The sequence below is a fragment of the Schistocerca nitens genome, chromosome 2 (assembly GCF_023898315.1).
Source record: "Schistocerca nitens isolate TAMUIC-IGC-003100 chromosome 2, iqSchNite1.1, whole genome shotgun sequence".
NCBI classification, from domain to species: domain Eukaryota; kingdom Metazoa; phylum Arthropoda; class Insecta; order Orthoptera; family Acrididae; genus Schistocerca; species Schistocerca nitens.
Genome location: NC_064615.1, coordinates 794,492,786 through 794,516,813, shown reverse-complemented (window position 1 = coordinate 794,516,813; position 24,028 = coordinate 794,492,786). Strand labels below are relative to the sequence as shown.

The 24,028-nt window shown below is 38.3% G+C and overlaps 1 protein-coding gene across 4 annotated transcripts in view; it reads right to left on the bottom strand.

Moving 5' to 3' along the window:
• Window positions 1–24,028, bottom strand: part of LOC126237047 (ATP-binding cassette sub-family A member 7-like) — a 607,922-nt gene that overhangs the window by 242,742 nt on the left and 341,152 nt on the right. For 3 of the 4 annotated variants that reach the window (XR_007545025.1, XR_007545023.1, XM_049946811.1), the window contains exons 25-31: window positions 21,792–21,828; window positions 20,131–20,321; window positions 19,975–20,047; window positions 15,022–15,123; window positions 2,306–2,460; window positions 1,695–1,918; window positions 1,074–1,218 (exon numbers count right to left, since the gene is read on the bottom strand). Coding sequence is in view for 1 of the 4 variants with exons in the window: in XM_049946811.1 (XP_049802768.1) it covers window positions 1,074–1,218; window positions 1,695–1,918; window positions 2,306–2,460; window positions 15,022–15,123; window positions 19,975–20,047; window positions 20,131–20,321; window positions 21,792–21,828 (927 nt within the window). In the remaining 3 variants the exon portion in view is untranslated. The remainder of the gene's footprint in view (window positions 1–1,073; window positions 1,219–1,694; window positions 1,919–2,305; window positions 2,461–15,021; window positions 15,124–19,974; window positions 20,048–20,130; window positions 20,322–21,791; window positions 21,829–24,028) is intronic. The other variant, XR_007545024.1, reaches the window with a different exon arrangement.

Here is a 24,028-nt window from a genome sequence, read left to right as displayed (position 1 = left end):
CTATAGTTACAGATGATTGGTGATGCTCACTAGTCACCAACTTGAGAACCATGGGTTCACCCAGCCCATATCTAGGATATGGGGACTGAGCTTCCTGCAGTGTTCATCATCTGGTACAATCCATAAATAACTAGTGATTTATCAAATGCCACAAATACATCCCAAGTACAAGTAGTTTGAGCATCCATGCTATTCACACAACTTGGCACCACCTGACTTCCACTTATCTCCAAATTTGTATCAGGCAAACATACTGAATTTTATTATGAGGCCTGTTAACAGTACTTGGGAATATCGCAAACCTTCCAGAAATGTACTTCAAGGCTGTACTTGCTACAAAATAATGACCAAAGTTAACCAAAAGAAGACTATGTCAAAAAGTAAATGCATTTTCAACATAATACCATCTTTAGTGCCTAGCTGAAAATATTTTCCTCCTGCCATTATGTATGGCTGTGAATGTTATTGATAATTCTTTGGAATCTGAACACAAATATTTCAGTAACTTTCCAGGATAATGTTTACAGTGTACTTTGCAGCTTTTGATGACTAGATCAACTTGAAAATTGAATTTTCTTACAGAAGTAATGTAAAGAATAATACTGATTAGAATTACCAAACACATCAATTGAAATAACAAACTATTATGTGGATAATGCATGTAGTCTGCTAACTAAGTGGCTGTCCTGCTGCTCCTTGTTTGCAGTACATGCCTGATATATCATTTAAGCATAGTAATGGCAGTGTCAATAGGTCAAGATATCCAATCTGAGACCATGAAAGAAGTGGTGGTGCCTCTTGGTTGAGACATTCTGCTAGTCTGATAACACCAACCAGTTCTGGCTAACAGGCTACAAATAAAGCATTCACACTGCATTAACTGCTTCATTTCACATTTATTGTAATTATGAGTATTCCCCTGTGATTTTTACCACACCTTTGGTTAGCAATTATTTTCATGAGCAGTTTTTGACCTGCATAAAACAATAAAATTTCTCATATAAGGGTTCTTTCACTGTGACACACTCATAATACTCAAAAATACAGAAAAAAATAATCATAACAAAACTTACTTTTGCACTTGGTAGTTCTTGCCACCTGTTTGTCTTTGCACACTGTGGAGTGCCACCAGAGCAAGAGCATTGCTCTTTCACTGGTGTTAAGATAACATCATGCTCATAAGACATATTAATGCTTCTAGCTGTACAATGGTTTTCACTGAAAATGAGAAGATGAAGAATGATAATGGGAGCTGTTCAACAATGCAATGAATTTGAAACAGTTAAACTTAGAAGTGGTCCTTAATATAACATTATTATTTAGTGAGTGCATACAGCATTTGTTTTGGTCTCATATCTCTGAAGGATGTGATTTATTTTACTCGGCTTTCAGCACTGTCCTGATAAAGGCCCCTATTCTGCTAAATAATATTTTTATGTTTGCATCTTTTAATCAGTTCTTATGTCTATGTGACGAGAAATTGAAATGAAGGAGGAAACTACATGTTCCTACAATTTAGACCATTCATATGTTTCTTCTGGATGTACTCACTACTTACACATATTCAGCGTGAAATGCGCACCATATATAGTATAATAATAATAATAATAATAATAATAATAATAATAATAATGATAATGATTATGATTATGATGATTGTAATAAACACACTTAACTTCAAGACATGAACTTACATTTCATTATATTTACTGATGCATCTTGTTCCCATCCCAATGGGTCCAGTAAGCTCATTCTCAAGTCTTTGTGATGTATACGAGGAATTTTGAGAGGAGAAAAAAACATAATTTGGGAATCCGTAAACCCATGGATCAATAACTAATGCTGGTTGCTGTGTCAAGTCAGGAAATACAAATGTAAAAAGCAGGGACAAAAACACAAAAACGGCTGGGAAAATAAGCTGAAAAGAGAGAAAGATATTGTACAAATTAGCAAGATTCCACTGTAAGATTAAGAGAAAAAGGCCACAGTATTAATAATTGTATATACTCAAGAGGTTCAGACTGTTATGAACAGTTACCAAGAGTAATCTATTACTCTTAAGACTATTACAGAACTTAATTATATATTAACAGAATAAAAGAACTTAAATGTCTTAGCAGAAATATATGTTTAATAGAGGAATTTGAATAATGAGTAATGATACTGCAAAGTACTTCACATTCACAACTTTGTGATAAAATTACTTTTAACGTTATTTACAACTACTATTATGAGGCTACGTCTTGTTCTTACCACAACAATCATTCTGAGATACTGCACAACATTTTTTGGAAAAGCAACATACCTCACAAAATAATCCTTTGATATTTCTTTTTGCATGGTTATAATGTTTAATATGAAGTGCTGAGAACTGTTTCAGTGGATGCCTGTCTTCTATCTTGTGTTTGCTTTGTGATTCAACATGATGAAGAGTGGTATTGTTTCCAGAAAAAGGAAGACCTGCAAGTGTACGACAGATACAACTGCAAACTATAGTTTATAAATACTACCATTCCTAAAGAAATGGGAACTTATACAATGGATTGAGCAAGGGTTGTAATCTTACACATTCAATTGCCAATGATGCAAAGTAAATTCAATTGTTATACATTAAAGTAAGGACATGGTTTCTAAGCACAACACATACTTATTGTACCGTATTTTGAAACGGTATCTGCTTTGTATTTTTCTCTCATGTTTTGTCATTTTTCTGTCAGTAAAGTAATAGTTTCTAAAAGTGTCAAAACCAACAATATAGCTAGCTATATTTTCACACTACTAGTTTGTAAGTGTTGAAACTTGAACAACTTCTTCACCATTAACACCAAAAAACATGGTCTCAGTGTTCAGTGATTAATGTCGTTGCAAAACAAAAGGAAATTTTCTATGTATGTGCTCTCAGAAAGGGAATTTTGCCTCACAAAGCAGGTGTTTTTCACCATTTGCCTTATCGGTACCCTTAAACAATTCTATTTTTCACACAATATTTCTCCAGTTCCTTCAAGCAGTAGCATTATTTGTGCTCACGATTTGGCATTAAGGAAGATTCTGAGATGTCTGTGCTACCTGATCATGAAGACTATCCACTACTCTTCAGTCTATTATGAGTAAAATGGGTGCTGTAATATATCATGTAGCTGACCACTTCACTAAACTATTAAGCCCTCTGCTAGACCAGCATGAACACCATATCAAGAAATTAATGTATATGTTACATCACATGCATGGGCTTTGTCCAAAAGATTATGATATTTTAGGCATATTTGATGTGGTGTCTGTTCTTAGCCCAGTTCCTCTGACAGTTGTGACAGCAGTTTCAGATATTTTTCTTTCCATGGCCAGGTCTTTGAACAGAAATTGTTTCACTGTGAGGCATGCTTTATCCTGAATAGTAAACAATCTTTTTATGGTGGATGTAGAGGAATGAAGCTTGAGTCTGCAGCCTTCCTGTTGTATGGCCTCAAAGCACAGACACTCTACATACAATTTTGCTGTAAGAGACTTGGCAGGAAAGTCTGCTCTCATTCACATGGTGGACATATTTCATCCATTTTCACTAATGGTGGATGATGATGACTTCTACGCTATTGACAAGAGATCTCTTTAGGAGTTTGGTGATTGTGACGAGGCCCTCCCCTACAACATTCAGAAATGCTCTTAAGTTTTTCTGGTGGGAACTCTAAAGTTTTTTGATATTACAACAATATAGTGACCAGCTATTTAATAATGAAGAAATAGCAACACCTTGATACATTATAAGTTTATTGTACACTTCACGATCTTAGCTTATGACGAGACAATGTGATAGTCTACTGAAGCCAATATGAGCTATACTGGTACTCAAAAGTCTTCTCTGCATCATGTATGCACACATCATCATTTGGAAACATATTCCCTTATTGGAAAAAGAAGTACTTTCTCTAGTGCTTTGTCTGAAATGTACATATTGTAGTCTGGGAGGATTTGCCTGGTGCAGGCTATGCACGAACTTTTGTGCTTTTACAACAATTAACTGACTTGTTTTAGCTCATTTAGTTCTTTTGTGCGAAGAGCAGTATATATTAGTATCAAAAGTCTTTGACTGAGTCAGCTTGTACTTCATATAACGCGACTATCAAGTACAGAATCAAGAGAGCTGGGTGCCTACTTCTAGCAAAAATTTTACCTGTGATGGATACCTTTGGTGAGAATATCCACAAACACTGTGATGATGAAACTTCCTGGCAGATCAAAACTGTGTGCTGGACCGAGACTCGAACTCGGGACCTTTACCTTTTGCGGGCAAGTGCTCTACCAACTGAGTTACCGAAACACGACACACGCCCTGTCCTCACAGTTTTCCTTTCTTTCAGGAGTGCTAGTTCTGCAGGGTTCGCAGGAGAGCTTCTGTAAAGTTTGGAAGGTAGGAGACGAGGTACTGGCAGAAGTAAAGCTGTGAGGACGGGGCGTGAGTCGCGCTTGGGTAGCTCAGTTGGTACAGCACTTTAAAGAGGGATTCTCAGTGTTCTGTGTTTACAGTCCAGTATTCACATAGTAGAATTTCACTAAGAACAATTGAATGGGAATATTGAGAAACTCTACAAATCCAAGAAACTTAATTTTTCAGGAGATACATAAAACTTCCAGATCTTAAAATTAAGCTGCAATTCCATTTTTCTTCCTATTTTTTGTTAAAATGAATGTAGATGGAGGAACACCAATGCGCTGTAGACGGTCTGGATAAATTTTCTTGATGTTAAATTAAACTTTCTGTAGCAGACACGTGGGCTTCCTCGATATTTTGTAATAAATAAGCATAAATTATTACTTAACTCATACTTTATCACTAATAGAGACAAAAATGAAACAAATTACATCTATTTTCCATTCTCTTTGGCATTAGCTCCGCACATGATTCATTCTTTAACACATCTTGGACAATTGCATATATCAGAGTAGAAGTTTTGGATGAATTGGTGGGAATGGTAGAAATTGCCTTATATCATGTATTTTCTTCTCGTTTATGGGCAATTATATTGATAAGCCTGATTTAAAGTTCTTGATGGAATTACGGATGGTTCAGTCAGCCAGAATGTGTGCTTTTCTACTCAATCAACGAATGATCAAACTAAAACAACACCAACACCAACACTTTCATGTGAATAGCAAAACTCGATGAATCATGAGAAGGGAAGTTTCTACTCACCATATAGCGGAGATGCTGAGTCGCAGATAGGCACAACAAAAATATTTTCACACTTAAAGCTTTCAGCCAATGGCCTTTGTCAACAACAGACACACATATGCACACAAATACACTCACGTAAATGAAATTTACACAAACGACTGCAGTCTCAGGCAACTGAAACCACACTGTGAACAGCAGCACCAGTGCATGATGGGAGTGGTGACTGGTGGGGATAAGGAGGAGGCTGGGGCGGGGAGGAGGAGGGATAGTATGGTGGGGATGGCAGACAGTGAAGAGCTGCAGGTTAGGTGGAGGGCAGGGGTGAGGCGGGGTGGAGGGGGGGGGGGGAGGGGGAGTAGCAGAAAAGGAAAGAAATAGAGTGTTTCTCTTGTCACCTTACAAACTGCACTGCACGCTCTACTTATGAGCCACACTGTATTAACCATGGGCAGGACATTTCTCATTTCACGGCATGACGAGAGGTAATCGAAACCCTGGCATAGAATGTAATTCAGTTGCTCCAGTCCTGGGTGGTACTGACTTACAAGGGGGAATGCTCCTCTGTGGCTGGATGGTGGGATTTTGGGAGGTGGTGGGAAACTGGAAAGATAAGGCACAGGAGATCTGTCTTTGTATAAGGTTGGGAGGATAATTACAGTAAGTGAAGGCTCCAGTGAGACCCTTGGTATATTTCGAGAGGGCCTGCATGTCACTGCGGATGCGACAACCATGGGTGGCTAGGCTGTACAAAAGGGACTTCTTGGTATGGAATGGGAGACAGCTGTCAAATTGGAGGTACTGCTGATGGATAGTAGGTTTGATACGGACAGAAGTACTGATGTAGCCATCTTCGAGGTGGACAACATCTAGGAAGGTGGCTTGTTGGGTTTAGTAGGAACAGGTGAAGCAAATGGGGGAGTTGTTGTTGATGTTCTGGAGGAATTTGGATAGGGTGTCCTAACCTTCGATCCAGATAGCAAAGATGTCATCAATGAATCTGAACCAGGTGAGGGGTTTAGGATTCTGGGTTTTTAGGAAGGATTCCACTAGATGGCTCATGAATAGATTGGCATAGGATGGTGCCATGGGGGTGCCCATAACCATACCCTGGGTTTGTTTGTAGGTAATGCCTTCAAAGGATAAGTAATTGTGGGTGATGATATAGTTGGTCATGGCGACTAGGAAGGAGGTTGTTGGTTTGGAATCCATTGGGCATTGGGAAAGGTAGTGCTCAATAGCAGTAAGGCGATGGGCATTAGGAATGGTAGTGTACAGGGAGATGTCATCAATAGTGACGAGCAGGGCACTGTGTGGTAAAGGGACAGAAACTGTAGAGAGTCAGTGGAGGAAATGATTGGTATCTTTTATATAGAAGAGTAAGTTCTGGGTAATAGGCTGAAGGTGTTGGTCTACGAGAGCAGAGATTCCCTCAGTAGGGGCACAGTAACCGGCCACAATGGGGCGTCCTGTGTGGTTAGGCTTATGGACTTTAGGAAGATTGTAGAAGGTAGGAGTGCAGGAAGTGGTAGGGGTGAGTAGAGAGATGGACTCCGGGGAGAGGTTCTGGGATGGGTCTAAGGATTTGAGTAGTGACTGGGGATCCTGCTGGATTACTGGAATGGGGTCACTGTGGCAAGGTTTGTGGGTGGAAGTATCTGATATCTGGCAGAGTCGTTCCGCCAGGTAATTCTTGCGCTTCAGAACAACAGTGGTGGGACCTTTGTCTGCAGGTAGGATTATAAGGTCAGGATCAGTTTTTAGATGGTGGACTGCAGTTCTTTCTGCAGATGTAAGGTTAGTCTGCATGTTGAAAGATTTGGGGAATGATGGTGATGCAAGGTTTGAGGTTAAGAAATTCTGGAAAGTTAACAAAGGGTGGTCTAAGGGCAATGGGGGTGGATCACTGTTGGATAGAGGAGTGAACTGAGTTAGGCAAGGTTCAATATTGGGCTTTGGTTGAGTCTGATTGGTACAGCTGGCAGCAAAAAAGCGTTTCCACTGTAGGGATTAGGAGAAGGAGAGAAGGTCTTTAACAAGTCGTGCATGACTGAATTTGGGATTGGGGCAAAAGGTGAGGCCTTTGGAAAGGATCGATATTTCTGTGGGGCTAAGGCTTCTGGGTCCACAGCTCGTGGTCTCGCGGTAGCGTTCTCGCTTCCCGAGCACGGGGTCCCGGGTTCGATTCCCGGCGGGGTCAGGGATTTTTCCTGCCTCAAGATGACTGGGTGTTGTTGTGTCATCATCATCATTCATCCCCATTACAGTCAGAGGAAGGCAATGGCAAACCACCTCCACTAGGACCTTGCCTAGTAAGGCGGCACTGGTCTCCCGCGTCGCTCCCCTATGCTCTGTAAAGAAGTATGGGACTCATCATCATCATCATCATCAAGGCTTCTGGAGGAAAGGTTCATGACTATGTTGTGGGTCTGTTTAGGTTCTGGATTCTGTGTTGTGATCGGAGGAAGTTTTGGAGGGTGGGGTAAGTGTAGTAGGTCTGCGAGACAGGGTTTGTGAGCTATGAAGGGGGTGTGGAGGAGGTTTGGAGGTTGTTGCAGAGGTGGTAGACAGTGCTACTCCAAGGTGGGAGTAGAAAGTGAGCAGGGTGGAGAGCTTTTTTAGGCAGCATTTTGCATGTTGCTCAAGGTCCTGCAGGGCAAGAGATTCAATGTGTGTTATGGATTACAGGAATTTGGGATTGCAAAGCAGGAGAATCTTGTGGATGGAGAGAAGGTACTATAAGGAGATTTGGGCTTGGTTGATAAGGTTTTGCAGGACTATGTTGGTGAGTGCTAAGGATTAGCGGAATTTGAACAGGTGGAGGTCATTGTGGAAGGAGGGGTGGCAGCCAGAGATGGGTAATTTGATGGTAAGGTGATTAGGGGCGATTCCATGAGCCAAGGAACAATACAGGAACAGTATGAGGGAGTGGGATCTGGCTAGCAATAAGGAGACTTTTCTGTATTGATGCAGTTGGAAGGAGCAAGGATCCACGATGGTGGAAAAATGCAAAAAATTAAGTAAATAATGTAGAATAACATCCAAAAAATTTCGCAAAAATACACCCAAAAACGTGTGAAAATATACGAAAAGGATGAAATGGATGCAAAAGGGGGAAACAAGATGAAATCTGCGGGAGTCGACAATAGCGAAATGTGAAAAATCACTAAAACTGGCAAGAAGTCACAACTGGGATAGAACAGAGAAAGTGTCAGGGCTGAGGAGGGGTTCATAGGATGAGATACAATATCGTATGGCACCAGAAAGGTGTGGGAGCAAACATGCAAAAATATGGGGAATGATGCAGGGAATGTCACCAATTTTAAAGTACAGGATTAATTATATCAGCAGGAGTAATGTGGGACACAAGATGCTGCACCAACAATCAGCATGGTCTTGTAACCGTCTGTTGTGCACGGCCGAGACGGTTAATACAGTGCAGCTCAAAGTAGAGCATGCAGTGCGGTTTGTAAGGTGACAAGAGAAACACACTATTTCTCTATTTTGCACTATCCCCCCCCCCCCCCCCATCATCATTGCCATCTTTCCCATGCCCTCTGCCCGCCTAACCTGCAGCTCTTTACTGTCCACCATACTATCCCTCCCCTTCCCCGCCCCAGCCTCCTCCATACCCCTCACCCAGTTGTCACACTCCCATCATGCACTGGTGCTGCTGCTCGCAGTGTAGTTTCAGTTGCCTGAGACTGCAGAGTGTGTGTGTGTGTGTGTGTGTGTGTGTGTGTGTGTGTGTGTGTGTTGCGGTGTGAGGAGAGAGAGAGAGAGAGAGAGAGAGAGAGAGAGAGTAATGTTAACAAAGGCTACTGGCCTAAAGCTTTAAGTGTGAAATTCTTTTTGTTGTGCTTATCTGTGACTCAGCATCTTCGCTATATTGTGAGTAGCAACTTTCCTTCTCATAATATTGTTACATTCCATCCTGGATTTTCCATTGTTTGAAAACTGTATGATTTGTGTTATATGAAAGTGCTGTTTATCTCTTTGTGTAGCCACAACTTTTGTCACCATTAAAATTTAGTATCTCTTCTGTTTTTAGTATTTTCATTTCAAATTTCATCTTTGTACTGGACTCTGTTATTAATTCTGCACATTCTTTCAGCAAATACATCCTATTCATCTTTCTAATTTTCCTTTTTACTATGATAAAATCTCTATATCGCACAGAAGATAAGAGTGGCCTCTTATAGGAAGGTAATGGGTGCTTAACTGAAATCTTCCCTATGCCAAAAGCATTCAACAAAATCTCACTATTGCATGGTTTTTATTTTGGCCTCCACAAGGATCACAGAACCAGTGAAGGTGTTTAACATGTTGTCCAAATCAAAAATAAATGAAGATATTTCATTAGGGTTACTTCGTGCTATTCTTTCTTGGTAGAGGTAAAACCTGCCTCATCCACTCCGTATGTCATGCACATTAAAGACACTTTCTGAAAGCAGACTGAAGTAAAACATGTCTCGTATTGGTATATGAGGCATTTGCACATTATGCATAAAATCAAATGAAAGGCCTGCAATGGTATAATCTCTTTCTGTTTCCTCTTTAACTGCACGGATAATTACACCTTAATTTTGAATCAGTACTAAATTTCAGATTAGAGCTCACCTGCAGTCATAACAATGATGTTTTGGTTGAACTCTATCTTCTTTCCAATTATTATACACTTCATTTTTTACTCATCCGCCTTTTATGGCTGCATGCTTCAGAAACTCCACTGCATTCTTCCTTTTCATCATTATTTCCTGATATTTGTCAGGAGCATTGCCACTGTCTGACATGTTAGCACCAATAACAGTAGAAATCAAATACACCAAAGAGTAAGAGGGAATATAGCTTATTCTCTATGTTTAAAACACTGCTGACAACATGGCATTTTGAGAAAGGCCATATCGTTAGTACATGTGGGGTTTCTCTTTCATTTAGGTGATACAATGGCTGCTAAACAACACAGCAAATGCCAGAACACACGGAGTTTCTCTACATAATGATCGGCTTATATGCTTAAAGTTGAAAGACACAGGTAACTCAATTTTGTCAAAAAATTGACATGTGGGTTTCTGTTAATTCTGATCACTAACATAAAAAAATGGCAATTATGTCATGTAGAAGGATTGTGTACACCACAAAGTGCTGGTGTGCTTCAACCATAGCACATTATGTGCTTCACACTACTTGCCCCCCCCCCCCCCCCCCCATGAACCATGGACCTTGCCGGAGGGGTATCTGTTGAGAGGCCAGACAAACATGTGGTTCCTGAAGAGGGGCAGCAACCTTTTCAGTAGTTGCAGGGGCAACAGTCTGGATGATTGACTGATCTGGCCTTGTAACATTAACCAAAACGGCCTTGCTGTGCTGGTACTGCGAACGGCTGAAAGCAAGGGGAAACTACAGCCGTAAATTTTCCCGAGGACATGCAGCTTTACTGTATGATTAAATGATGATGGCGTCCTCTTGGGTAAAATATTCTGGAGGTAAAATAGTCCCCCATTCGGATCTCCGGGCGGGGACTACTCAAGAGGACGTCGTTATCAGGAGAAAGAAAACTGGCGTTCTACGGATCGGAGCATGGAATGCCAGATCCCTTAATTGGGCAGGTAGGTTAGAAAATTTAAAAAGGGAAATGGATAGGTTAAAGTTAGATATAGTGGGAATTAGTGAAGTTTGGTGGCAGGAGGAACAAGACTTTTGGTCAGGTGATTACAGGGTTATAAATACAAAATCAAATAGGGGTAATGCAGGAGTAGGTTTAATAATGAATAAAAAAATAGGAGTGCGGGTTAGCTACTACAAACAGCATAGTGAACGCATTATTGTGGCCAAGATAGACACAAAGCCCATGCCTACTACAGTAGTACAAGTTTATATGCCAACTAGCTCTGCAGATGATGAAGAAATTGATGAAATGTATGATGAGATAAAAGAAATTATTCAGGTAGTGAAGGGAGACAAAAATTTAAGAGTCATGGGTGACTGGAATTCGTCAGTAGGAAAAGGCAGAGAAGGAAACATAGTAGGTGAATATGGATTGGGGGGAAGAAATGAAAGAGGAAGCCGCCTTGTAGAATTTTGCACAGAGCATAACTTAATCATAGCTAACACTTGGTTCAAGAATCATAAAAGAAGGTTGTATACCTGGAAGAATCCTGGAGATACTAAAAGGTATCAGATAGATATATAATGGTAAGATAGAGATTTAGGAACCAGGTTTTAAATTGTAAGACATTTCCAGGGGCAGATGTGGATTCTGACCACAATCTATTGGTTATGAACTGCAGATTGAAACTGAAGAAACTGCAAAAAGGTGGGAATTTAAGGAGATGGGACCTGGATAAACTGAAAAAACCAGAGGTTGTAGAGAGTTTCAGGGAGAGCACAAGGGAACAATTGAAAAGAATAGGGGAAAGAAATACAGTAGAAGAAGAATGGGTAGCTCTGAGGGATGAAGTAGTGAAGGCAGCAGAGGACCAAGTAGGTAAAAAGACGACGGTTAATAGATATCCTTGGGTAACAGAAGAAATATTAAATTTAACTGATGAAAGGAGAAAATATAAAAATGCAGTAAATGAAGCAGGCAAAAAGGAATACAAACGTCTCAAAAATGAGATCGACAGGAAGTGCAAAATGGCTAAGCAGGGATGGCTAGAGGACAAATGTAAGGATGTAGAGGCTTGTCTCACTAGGGGTAAGATAGATACTGCCTACAGGAAAATTAAAGAGACCTTTGGAGAGAAGAGAACCACTTGTATGAATATCAAGAGCTCAGATGGAAACCCAGTTCTAAGCAAAGAAGGGAAGGCAGAAAGGTGGAAGGAGTATATACAGGGTTTATACAAGGGCGATGTACTTGAGGACAATATTATGGAAATGGAAGAGGATGTAGACGAAGATGAAATGGGAGATAAGATACTGCGTGAAGAGTTTGACAGAGCACTGAAAGACCTGAGTCGAAACAAGGCCCCGGGAGTAGACAACATTCCATTAGAACTACTGACAGCCTTGGGAGAACCAGTCATGACAAAACTCTACCATCTGGTGAGCAAGATGTATGGGACAGGCGAAATACCCACAGACTTCAAGAAGAATATTATAATTCCAATCCCAAAGAAAGCAGGTGTTGACAGATGTGAAAACTACTGAGCTATCAGTTTAATAAGCCACAGCTGCAAAATACTAACGCGAATTCTTTACAGACGAATCGAAAAACTAGTAGAAGCGGACCTCGGGGAAGATCAGTTTGGATTCCGTAGAAATGTTGGAACACGTGAGGCAATAGTAACCTTACGACTTATCTTAGAAGAAAGATTAAGAAAAGGCAAACCTACGCTTCTCGCATTTGTAGACTTAGAGAAAGCTTTTGACAACGTTAACTGGAATACTCTCTTTCAAATTCTGAAGGTGGCAGGGGTAAAATACAGGGAGCGAAAGGCTATTTACAATTTGTACAGAAACCAGATGGCAGTTATAAGAGTTGAGGGGCATGAAAGGGAAGCAGTGGTTGGGAAGGGAGTGAGACAGGGTTGTAGCCTCTCCCCAATGTTATTCAATCTGTATATTGAGCAAGCAATAAAGGAAACAAAAGAAAAATTCAGAGTAGGTATTAAAATTCATGGAGAAGAGGTAAAAACTTTGAGGTTCGCCGATGACATTGTAATTCTGTCAGAGACAGCAAAGGACTTGGAAGAGCAGTTGAACGGAATGGACAGTGTCTTGAAAGGAGGATATAAGATGAACATCAACAAAAGCAAAACGAGGATAATGGAATGTAGTCAAATTAAATTGGGTGATGCTGAGGGGATTAGATTAGGAAATGAGACACTTAAAGTAGTAAAGAAGTTTTGCTATTTAGGGAGTAAAATAACTGATGATGGTCGTAGTAGAGAGGATATAAAATGTAGACTGGCAATGGCAAGGAAATCATTTCTGAAGAAGAGAAATTCGTTAACATCGAGTATAGAGTTAAGTGTCAGGAAGTCGTTTCTGAAAGTATTTGTATGGAGTGTAGCCATGTATGGAAGTGAAACATGGACGATAACTAGTATGGACAAGAAGAGAATAGAAGCTTTTGAAATGTGGTGCTACAGAAGAATGCTGAAGATAAGATGGTTAGATCACGTAGCTAATGAGGAGGTATTGAATAGGATTGGGGAGAAGAGAAGTTTGTGGCACAACTTGACTAGAAGAAGGGATCGGTTGGTAGGACATGTTTTGAGGCATCAAGGGATCACAAATTTAGCATTGGAGGGCAACGTGGAGGGTAAAAATCGTAGAGGGAGACCAAGAGATGAATACACTAAGCAGATTCAGAAGGATGTAGGTTGCAGTAGGTACTGGGAGATGAAGAAGCTTGCACAGGATAGAGTAGCATGGAGAGCTGCATCAAACCAGTCTCAGGACTGAAGACCACAACAACAACAACAACTACTACTACTACTACTTGGGGCAGTTAAGGAGAAGAGGAGAGAAGAGGACTGTTATAAACCTTGCAGTTCCAGAGTACTACCTTGCTATTAACCACCGATTGCAATATTTCAATAACAGTTTTGCATTTACTTCAAACCAATGAGATAATGTGATTCTTGAGTTTCTCCTGGCGTATTTGATAATCAAAATATCCACGGGTGTGCTGCCGGTCTATAGTGCCCGTTGGACACTATAGACCGGCAGCACACCCGTGGATATTTTGATCAATGAGATAATGTTCTAATGGAATCAACTGAGATAAAATTAGTTCATGACCTTGCAAACAGAGACATGTGATTTTCTTTGTATTTTGCACGACCTGGCACCGTTTATTACGCTACACAATGAATTGTTGCCATAAGGAAGACATGTGCTGCAGTAAGCTCTGATTTTAGTCACTGGTAAGTGGTTAATGTGTATTTCATCTTCCATGGTATTGGTTTAAGTTGTGTAGCATTGACAGCCTCACTTACAGAAGTTGCCTTCTATTTTCTAGTGTAGCAGGGGAGGGGGAGGGGAGGGGGGGGAGGACTGTCTGCTGAAATATTGGATACTGGCTATCTTTGACATAAGATGCACTTGCACTCTTGTGAACTTTTCAGACTTCTTGTTATCTCGTTGGGTCATATGTACAATTTTGTTCATAGTCCCTAAGAAGACTAAAGGTATCAGCCATCTATGAGTAGCTGTGGCTTTGCCAATTTCAAAGACTCAACCTCAATCCAATCATCTGGCACAGTCCTACCACTGTTGCTGGGCACCACAGTTTGAAAGTATTCTAACTCATTCTATGCATCTGTTGGGTTGATAAGTTTCAACAAAGCTATTTTTCCATTATTATGAAGAAGCACTTACAGCAGTTCTGTCAAGCTACCAGCAATACTAATTGTCCATTCAAGTGTCTTAATCCATTATCCTACATTTCACTTCACAGTATAGCTGTTGGAACATTACACAAATGACCCATCTAAATGCATTTCATTTGCGCAATCTATCAGCAGTAAGGATATTTTCACACATAATATTACGAAGTTAATAATTCTTTAATACAAAAATAATGATCATACAATGCAGTCTTTCATCTTTGGTGATCATCAGATGATTATGTCTCTAACATTAAAAGACAATGTGAAAGACACCAAAACATTCCTTTGACCATGGGCTCAAGCCCACATAACAAAAATCATCAGGCAAAATACACAGAGATATACCAGAATATGAACTGTCAGTCGTATTGTCTGATGAAATACCACACATTTATGCATACTGTACTGACTAATAAATATTATGAACAAATAATGAGAGTTTTCGTTCATGTGCACATTATTCGCACATTACCCAAAAAATTATTAAATATATTTTCAAATACAAATGTAACGTACCTTGTTCATTACCTGCAGATATTGTTGACTGCTCACTAATTGTTACTGTGGGCTCACTCAAATCTTTATGTTTCTTATAATGGACTTTCGCTCTTTTAAAACCTGCAATCATATTCAAATCTTTGACTGTGCAGACTACAGAAATAAATGTTACAAAAATGTCCAAGTCATCAAACAAGTAACTATGGACGTAATGAAGCCATGACATATGCAAGTAATTATCTCATTATTAAATGGAGGTTACAGAAAGTCGATTTCTATCATCATATTGACGGCACTGGCTGTGATTCTGTGTGCAAAGAGGGGGCTCCTATCATATATATGGCCCAAAAATGATTTTCCTGGATTGACAGATTATTCTGACATCCACTTGTAACAGGTACTCATGTTACCTGGAATACAAGTGAGACTTGATACTGGCTTTAAAGTTATCAATGCCCAATTTTGGAAAACAGATTACTGAAAAATAATTATTGCACAATTCAGTGCATAAAATTATAACTAAAAGTGCTTCATACAGTGCGAGAAATGCCAAGAAAAGAGTTATGGAAATACCAGAAATTCATTCATCATGTTAGACAAGATAAACAGATCAGGCTGAAACAAAATTGAAATGGTATTGGTGCTATCATTTTAATACACAAATTACTTGGACAAATGATTCTTGTCTGAGTAAAACTAGCCTTTAAAGGGTGGCTTGAAGTTGACAGTGGAGTATTATGGTCCAATTGCATGTGGTATGTCCTAGCCTTCCTTCAATTTGAGGAAATGTTAGGATGAAATTCAGACCACATCAACAAAAGCTTAGCCTTACGAAGTAACATCAGTGATCTGCACTGATAGTATTATTACAAATACCAGTTTGAAAATGCAAATAAGAAGTGTTTAAATCTAGGGATTTCTAATCATTCAGCTCTGCTTATGTACCTCCCAAATGTGGAAAGCTTAAGCCTCTCAAAATGTATACAATAATAAATTTCTGCAAAAGTAATACAGATGTTTTCTGCAGTAAACTAAGTGTTGTATGTCTGCCTGTAGACCACTACATTTCAAGCACCAAAAGCTATGACAAGTTTATAAATTATTTCTTAGATGTATTCAGTGAATCTTTTCCTCCCAGAAATTCGCAAAAGGAAGTAAGCAATAAACTTAAATAGATTACAAAAGGAATAAAAATCGCTAGGGCCAGGAAGAGACAGCTCTACAATGAGCCAAAACCAAACAGAAATCCTGATTTTATTATGTATGTTAAAAACTATAAAGCTGTATTCAGAAAATTTGTACCACCAGCTAAAATATGGGGAATAATAACATTCATCTTCCAAAATATAAATTATGATCATTTCTTTATCCATTATGATCATTTCTTTATCCAGGGTTAGGAGTCAAAGTTAAAAGTCAAGAGATTTTGAAAGCTATATTGTAGTAAATCCTTCCCAAATGCCCAGTTGTTTAAATGAATTTTTCTTAAATGTAGCAAGCTCAGCCAATCAAGAAAGGCTAATTTCGTAAGCTCGTAACAGCACTGGGACACTTTTTAAAGGATGTGAAAAAAATCATCCTAAGATATGTTGAAAATGAAATACTTTCTTTAAAAAACAAAGCCTTAACTAGGTGATATGATATACCCACATCTATAATCAAAGGTGTGTATGGTATCATATCACAACCACTATTGATTATTATAAACTAATCATTTGAAAAGGGATCTTTCCAAATGTACTGCAATGCCCTGAGATAAAACCATTATCCACAAAAAGGATGGACAAAAGATATGAAGAATAACTGTCCTCTCCCTTTTCTGCTTGTTTTCTATAAAGTATCTGAAAAGATTGCAGAAAAAAATTCAAAAATTTCTTATTACAAATAACATAATTTTTAAAAACCAGTTCCAGTTCAAATGTAAATGCCATCAATGAATTTACTAAAAAGATAAGCTTCACATTAGTTAAGGATATAAAGGTCACAGGAATATTCTGTAATCTGACTAAAGCATTTGATTGAGTAGAGCTATCTGACAGAATTGCACAAAGTGTCAAAAATATTATTTGATGTAGGTTCTGCCTTTTACACAAAAACACAGTTTTTTCTCTTGTTACCCAAATATGTTTTTGCACCTCTGTGCCATCATCAATGGGTTTTGTTTATTGAAAATGTGAGTTTACGTGACATGGTTTTGCAGGATCATCTGTCTGTCATCCTGCACTGACTGCTTGTCATGTTTTGTTATGACTGATCCTCCTCCTTTTGCGTTCTGAGGGCACTGCACACAAATATTGATGTACTTTGTGTAATTTCAGTTTTACAAACACCTTTCCACTTCGCAAAATGTGGTAAGCACAATACTGTGTGTCCTAACTGTGTCAGCTGACGGGGATAGGACACACAACAATATAGTGCTGCTGTATGAAAGGAAGTCACAACAATGGTCACTGTGCTGACAGTTGCTCGTGGTTAGTAATTCAGTCTTGTTCGAAACAAGCCTACTTCTTGACTCAAGGCACATGACATAGCTATATAATCCTGCACAGCCAAGTGAACAGTAGATCTGTCCTCTTTGGGCATAAATTCTATGGGCAATTGAGAACCTGCATGGCATTAAAGTGGCAACCCTATCAATCTGATGTTCACATGACAGTCATGAGATCCTGACAAATGCAAGCACCAATATCATTGGATGATAAACTGCAGTCTCAACAAGACAAGATCTTGTCAATGCTGAAATCTGACATGCACTGGGAGATGTTTCTGCTTCACACAAGCCATAATGTGATCTCACTAACATGCAACATTCAAATGTAACTTCTGAATGAGAAACATGATGTGTAATTTTCCCTGACTACAGAACATAGTCATCTCTACTCCTATCTACTTTGTATGGTTTTGCTGAAGTGTTAATCATTTGCAGACAAGCATGCAGTACACTTCATGCCAATTTGACATTTGTTGCATGCCACCTTCATGGTGTTGTAATTTAATGGCCAGCTGTGTACAACTGTTCCTTCTCATGAGAAAAAATTATTAATTTATGAGTACTACTCTGTCCCATTAGCCATAATTTTATACAGGGGTGATTCCATGCTGACGCTACAAACTTTCAGGGAAGATGGTGAAATGCAAATGTAGCAATTTGAGGTAAGGGAACGTGGTCTAGAAATGAAAGAGTTGAAAGTTATAAGTGAAAATTGTTCTGATGTCTCTGACAGTGGAATATATTTACCACTACCATTGTTGCTAAGGTTGTAGGGTACACAACTTTCAGAGATGATAGTATGGACTAAAACAAGAAAAAGATGTCCAGTTGACATGGGTTCTCAAATGCATACCTTAAGAACTACAGTCACTTATTCATCTTTGCTACTGTGAATATATATCAAAGACATTACTTCTTAACAATTTCTTCTATCCTTCTATATCACAAATTACAGTAGTTTTTGAACAGAAATAATTAGTTATCTGAACAGGAAAAAAACTGTAAATGGCTCGCATGCAGCCACATACGTATTTTTTCATCTTATATCCTCCTCTCTCTCTCTCTCTCTCTCTCTCTCTCTCTCTCTCTCTCTGTGTGTGTGTGTGTGTGTGTGTGTGTGTGTGTGTGTGTTTGTGTGTGTGTTTGTGTGTGTGCGCGCGTGTGTGTGTTTCACATTATAATTCTTATTGTGATCCACGGGACATGTAACTAACTAGCAGGATACAAAACACACCTATGTAACTTAGCAGAAACCTAGACTATCTTTAGTGCATGCTCAAAAAATGTAACTCTGCTATGTCTCTCAGATGTACTACAACCTCATTTGGGAGTACAGAGAGGTATAAAACTGCAAAGTAGGCTGTTGACATGGAATCTGCATGATTGAAAGACTCACATGATTGCTGCTCTTATATTTGCCACAATCGTACAAATGTAGTTTTTTATGCAACATAAGATCATAAACTACATAAGACTTCCATTTCAACATGCCCTAGACAGTAAAAATTATATAGAGCACAACCCAAACTACAAAAATTCAGGGAAACATCGGTACTCACAAGATGAATGAATGCCTGTATCCTGTACTCCACATATTATACTAAGTTTTCTGAAGTCTGGATAATACTATCACACTGACTGTGAGTCACGGCTGGCAACAAACTTTCTAAAAGTGATACAGAATGAGGAGATTTAAAATAGAAATATGTCAAATGAAACATGAATTTAATGAATGTCCAGTGACCTGTAAAACAAATTACATGCATTTTCAGTGGTGATAAACCAACCAGTTCCAGAATTCAGCACAGGACTTGTGGTACAATGCCTACCAGTATAATAATATCACGGGGAATATTAACTGAGGAGTTACTTATTGTTTTTTGAAAACTGAAGGTTCTCAAAATAGTACATAAAAGTAAAGAATAGTGGAAAATTTGTTTTGACATAACCACATTTTTACACTATCTGTGCTGATGTACTAGATGTGTCCTCCATAAAGACACTCAGCACAGTGATTGATGGATGTAGCTGAACTGATACACAGCGAAGGATCTCGAGCAGCATGAACAGCTCACCATTCACTTCCTACCATGCCTCCCTTCATCAGCAGATAGCACTGAGTTTAGTGCATTATTTACTTTTCCATGTGAAAGCATATGTGGCATGTGAAGCTAGCAATTGCTTGTGGTGCCTTACCACTCAACTTTGAATACTCCATAAACAGTAATTTCTCACACAACATAGAACAAAACTTTGCACAATTTAAAAAAAAAATGTAGAATGACAACAACAGTGCCATTGTACAGAACACTGTATATTAGGCTAAGGTTCGTAGGCATCTCAAACAAGTGAATATTAGTCCAAAGTAGCACATCACCTTGTGACTCATACTGCTACTCCCACAACCAACATGCCAATTGTGCATAGAGTAGTTTTTGTTCTTCAGTAATGAAGTAAAATATGAAACAAACAAAACTTGCCTTTCATGTACACACTGTCCTCAGGTTCAGTGAATGAATCAAAATCCTCATCTGTGCAAACATTCAGAAAAATCTGTAAAATAGAAGTTCAGAATGAATTTTAAAGCAAATTTATTGAAGAACTGTAAGACATTTGATCACAAAAATTTTACATACTTCTTCAAGTGATGTATCTCTTATTCCATAAGAACAGATTTTCAGTTGTTCCGACATTTCGTCCAGACTTCTTAACAATTCTTCAAATTTATCTGTGGCATATCGCTGAGGCAATATATAAACAAAACTTGATCCTAAGCTCTGAACCAAGTGTGCTGACTCTATTTTACTTTTTATGAATTCAGTTATGGCTGTAAGAACACATCAAAAATTTAATTATACAATAAAAACTGAAAGGTATAAGAAAATAAAACAAAAGAAATCAGTGTGGAAGGATTACATGTTACTATTTTCCACTTTTCGACATTGTCACAGGGCAAACTATTCTGCACACACTATTATTTTGTTTTCACATTAGCATATTTTTTTCAGAACATTTCCCATTATGCCTAATATTTCAGCGTAAAAAATCTGTGGAACCCAATTTTAGATGTGTCTGGAAAGTAATAAAATACATTTTTCCAGGTAAGAAGCTAATCTTATTATTACAACCAATGTGAAGATTGTCTTAGGGGTGTACAGCAGACTTTCAGATTATTAAAACTAAGCACTGCATAAACATTTAACAATAATTATCAGGCATTAATATGATTATCATGCAGCTTCAAAGGAAGTATCTTAGGAGAAAAAATGGGAAATTAGTCACACACCCAATTATTCACTTACTGGTAGCCAACACTAAGCTGTTTCTATGAACTCTCTCCTTACTTTCATTGTAAGTATATTTTCTGATATGAGGAAGGAGGCACCTTATGACATTGTGTGTACCAGTACACCAATATTATACATCAACACAAGGAAATGTAACATTATGCAAGATGCTGGAAAGATCTGACGACGTTCTTAAGAAACTGGTAAGGGTTTCAAGGAACATGTTATCCATGTCAAAACCAGTAACAGTTTAACTGGTACATCTGTATGTAAAGAGCAATTGTTAATCCTAAGCCACAATGTGAAAAAGTGCACTGACGGGTCACTTTCATACAGATGCAGCTCACATAATATTTAAAACAGTTAAAATTATGGGAACAAATGTAAATTTATATTATTTATGTAGAGGGGAAGGGGGTGGATTGCAACTGCGGACATACTGTTTTAAGGTGTAATATTGCCAATAATGCCACACAATCTTTTTTTTCCATCCATTATTGAAATGCAGAGTTCTACAGCAACAGGCTATATCAGTTGTCTGCTAGCACCCTTATAATGGCTCTAATCAGCCATTGCTTTTACAAGTTACATGAGTATCTGGATTCAAGGACTGAAAATTCTTGCTAATACCCTGATAAGTAATGTTTTTCATCGCAAACAAACCTCTATGTTTCCATTGTGGAGGTAACTGTTATTACTTAAGAAAACCAGCATAGTAATGCAAGGAAGCAATCGGTAGTGTAAGCAGCACTGAGTTACTATTACTAATGAAGCAACACCCCACTTATAAGTAGCACTTTGCCTTTTTTTATTATGTTAATATCCGTCTGTGTAAGCACAAATACTGTACAGCAGTGAATTAATGGGAGGATATCAAGAATGTTAATCCTCAAAAGTGGCATATTAAAATTCAAAATATTTTTAAGCTTCCCAGTACCTCCTAGTAATATTCTTTTTTATTCATCTGTAAAATAAGTTGGTAGACTATAATCATAAGCATAGATACTTACTTGCATGAGCAACTTCTGTTCCAGCTTCCATAGTTTCCTTGAAATAAGATAGAGAGACAAAAAGTCAGAAAAAACAGATGCAATCAAAAGCAATCTCAAAACAATTCTTTAAAACTAAGATAAAATTAAAACAATTATCTGTACATTTCGTGAACAACTGAACAGGAAATAGTATTTAATTAAGTGCTGATAATCTTCTCAAGTCTTCTTCTGAAGTCTACAAAGTCATCTTCTGAAGACTTGAAGCCAATGGAGACCACCACTAAAAACAATTTCTCTAGCAATTTCCAATTGTTTCACCACACAAACCAATTGATTATTTCTTGAAAATAGCAGAAATAAAAATCTGCGTCACAGTACCGTGCCTTTAATGAAGACAGCCAGCCTATTCTACCTGCTACCTGATGTCTAGCTTCCTTCTTACTTCTCAGTCATAGAATGATCTTTACCTTAGAAGGATCGTTCACACTCTGTACACAATCTCATTTTTTTTATAAAAAAATCTACTCACCAAGTGGGGACATCAGAAAACTCACACACACAGAAAGGTTTAACTTTTTCAAGCTTTCGGAGCAAGTGGTTCCTTCTTCTGGCAGAAGAGTTGAAGGGGAAGGAAGAGGGGTGAAGGAAAAAGTCAGGAGAGGTTTAGGGAAAGGGGTATAGTTCAGGAAAGTCACCCAAAACCCCAGGTCATCGGAGCCTTACCAGACAGGATTAGATTAGATTAGAGATTAGATTAATACAAGTTCCATGGATCATGAATACGATATTTCGTAAAGATGTGGAACGAGTCGAATTTTCCAATACATGACATAATTAGGTTAATTTAACAACATACTTAAGTTAATATAACAACTTTATTTTTTTTGTGTTTTTTTGTTTTTCTTTTTTTAATATTTTTTTTTTTTTTAATTTATATCTAAAAATTCCTCTATGGAGTAGAAGGAGTTGTCATTCAGAAATTCTTTTAATTTCTTCTTAAATACTTGTTGGCTATCTGTCAGACTTTTGATACTATTTGGTAAGTGAGCAAAGACTTTAGTGCCAGTATAATTCACCCCTTTCTGTGCCAAAGTTAGATTTAATCTTGAATAGTGAAGATCATCCTTTCTCCTAGTATTGTAGTTATGCACACTGCTATTACTTTTGAATTGGGTTTGGTTATTAATAACAAATTTCATAAGAGAGTATATATACTGAGAAGCTACTGTGAATATCCCTAGATCCTTAAATAAATGTCTGCAGGATGATCTTGGGTGGACTCCAGCTATTATTCTGATTACACGCTTTTGTGCAATAAATACTTTATTTCTCAGTGATGAATTACCCCAAAATATGATGCCATATGAAAGCAATGAGTGAAAATAGGCGTAGTAAGCTAATTTACTAAGATGTTTATCACCAAAATTTGCAATGAACCTTATTGCATAAGTAGCTGAACTCAAACGTTTCAGCAGATCATCAATGTGTTTCTTCCAATTTAATCTCTCATCAATGGACACACCTAAAAATTTGGAATATTCTACCTTAGCTATATGCTTCTGATTAAGGTCTATATTTATTAATGGCATCATACCATTCACTGTACGGAACTGTATGTACTGTGTCTTATCAAAATTCAGTGAGAGTCCGTTTACAAGGAACCACTTAGTAATTTTCTGAAAGACAGTATTGACAATTTCATCAGTTAATTCTTGTTTGTCAGGTGTGATTACTATACTTGTATCATCAGCAAAGAGAACTAACTTTGCCTCTTCATGAATATAGAATGGCAAGTCATTAATATATAATAAGAACAACAAAGGACCCAAGACTGACCCTTGTGGAACCCCATTCTTGATAGTTCCCCAGTTTGAGGAATGTGCTGATCTTTGCATGTTATGAGAACTACTTATTTCAACTTTCTGCACTCTTCCAGTTAGGTACGAATTAAACCATTTGTGGATGAGGAGGCAAGACTTATTGTTGGGAACTGATTGTTGATTGGGGCCTGATTGTTGGTATGTCCTCAACAATCAGTTTTTCCTTCTGATCCCGTCTTGAAAGTCTCCCCTGACCTGGGGATTTGGGTGACTTTTCTGGACTGTACCCCTTTAGCTACACCTCTCCAGTACTTTTCCTTCACTCCTCTTCCTTGCCCTTCAACTCTTCTACCAGAAGAAGGCTCCAAAAGCTTTTAAAAGTTAAACCTTCCAGTGTGTGTGTTCTCCTGCCGCCACTTGGTGAGCAGATTTTTT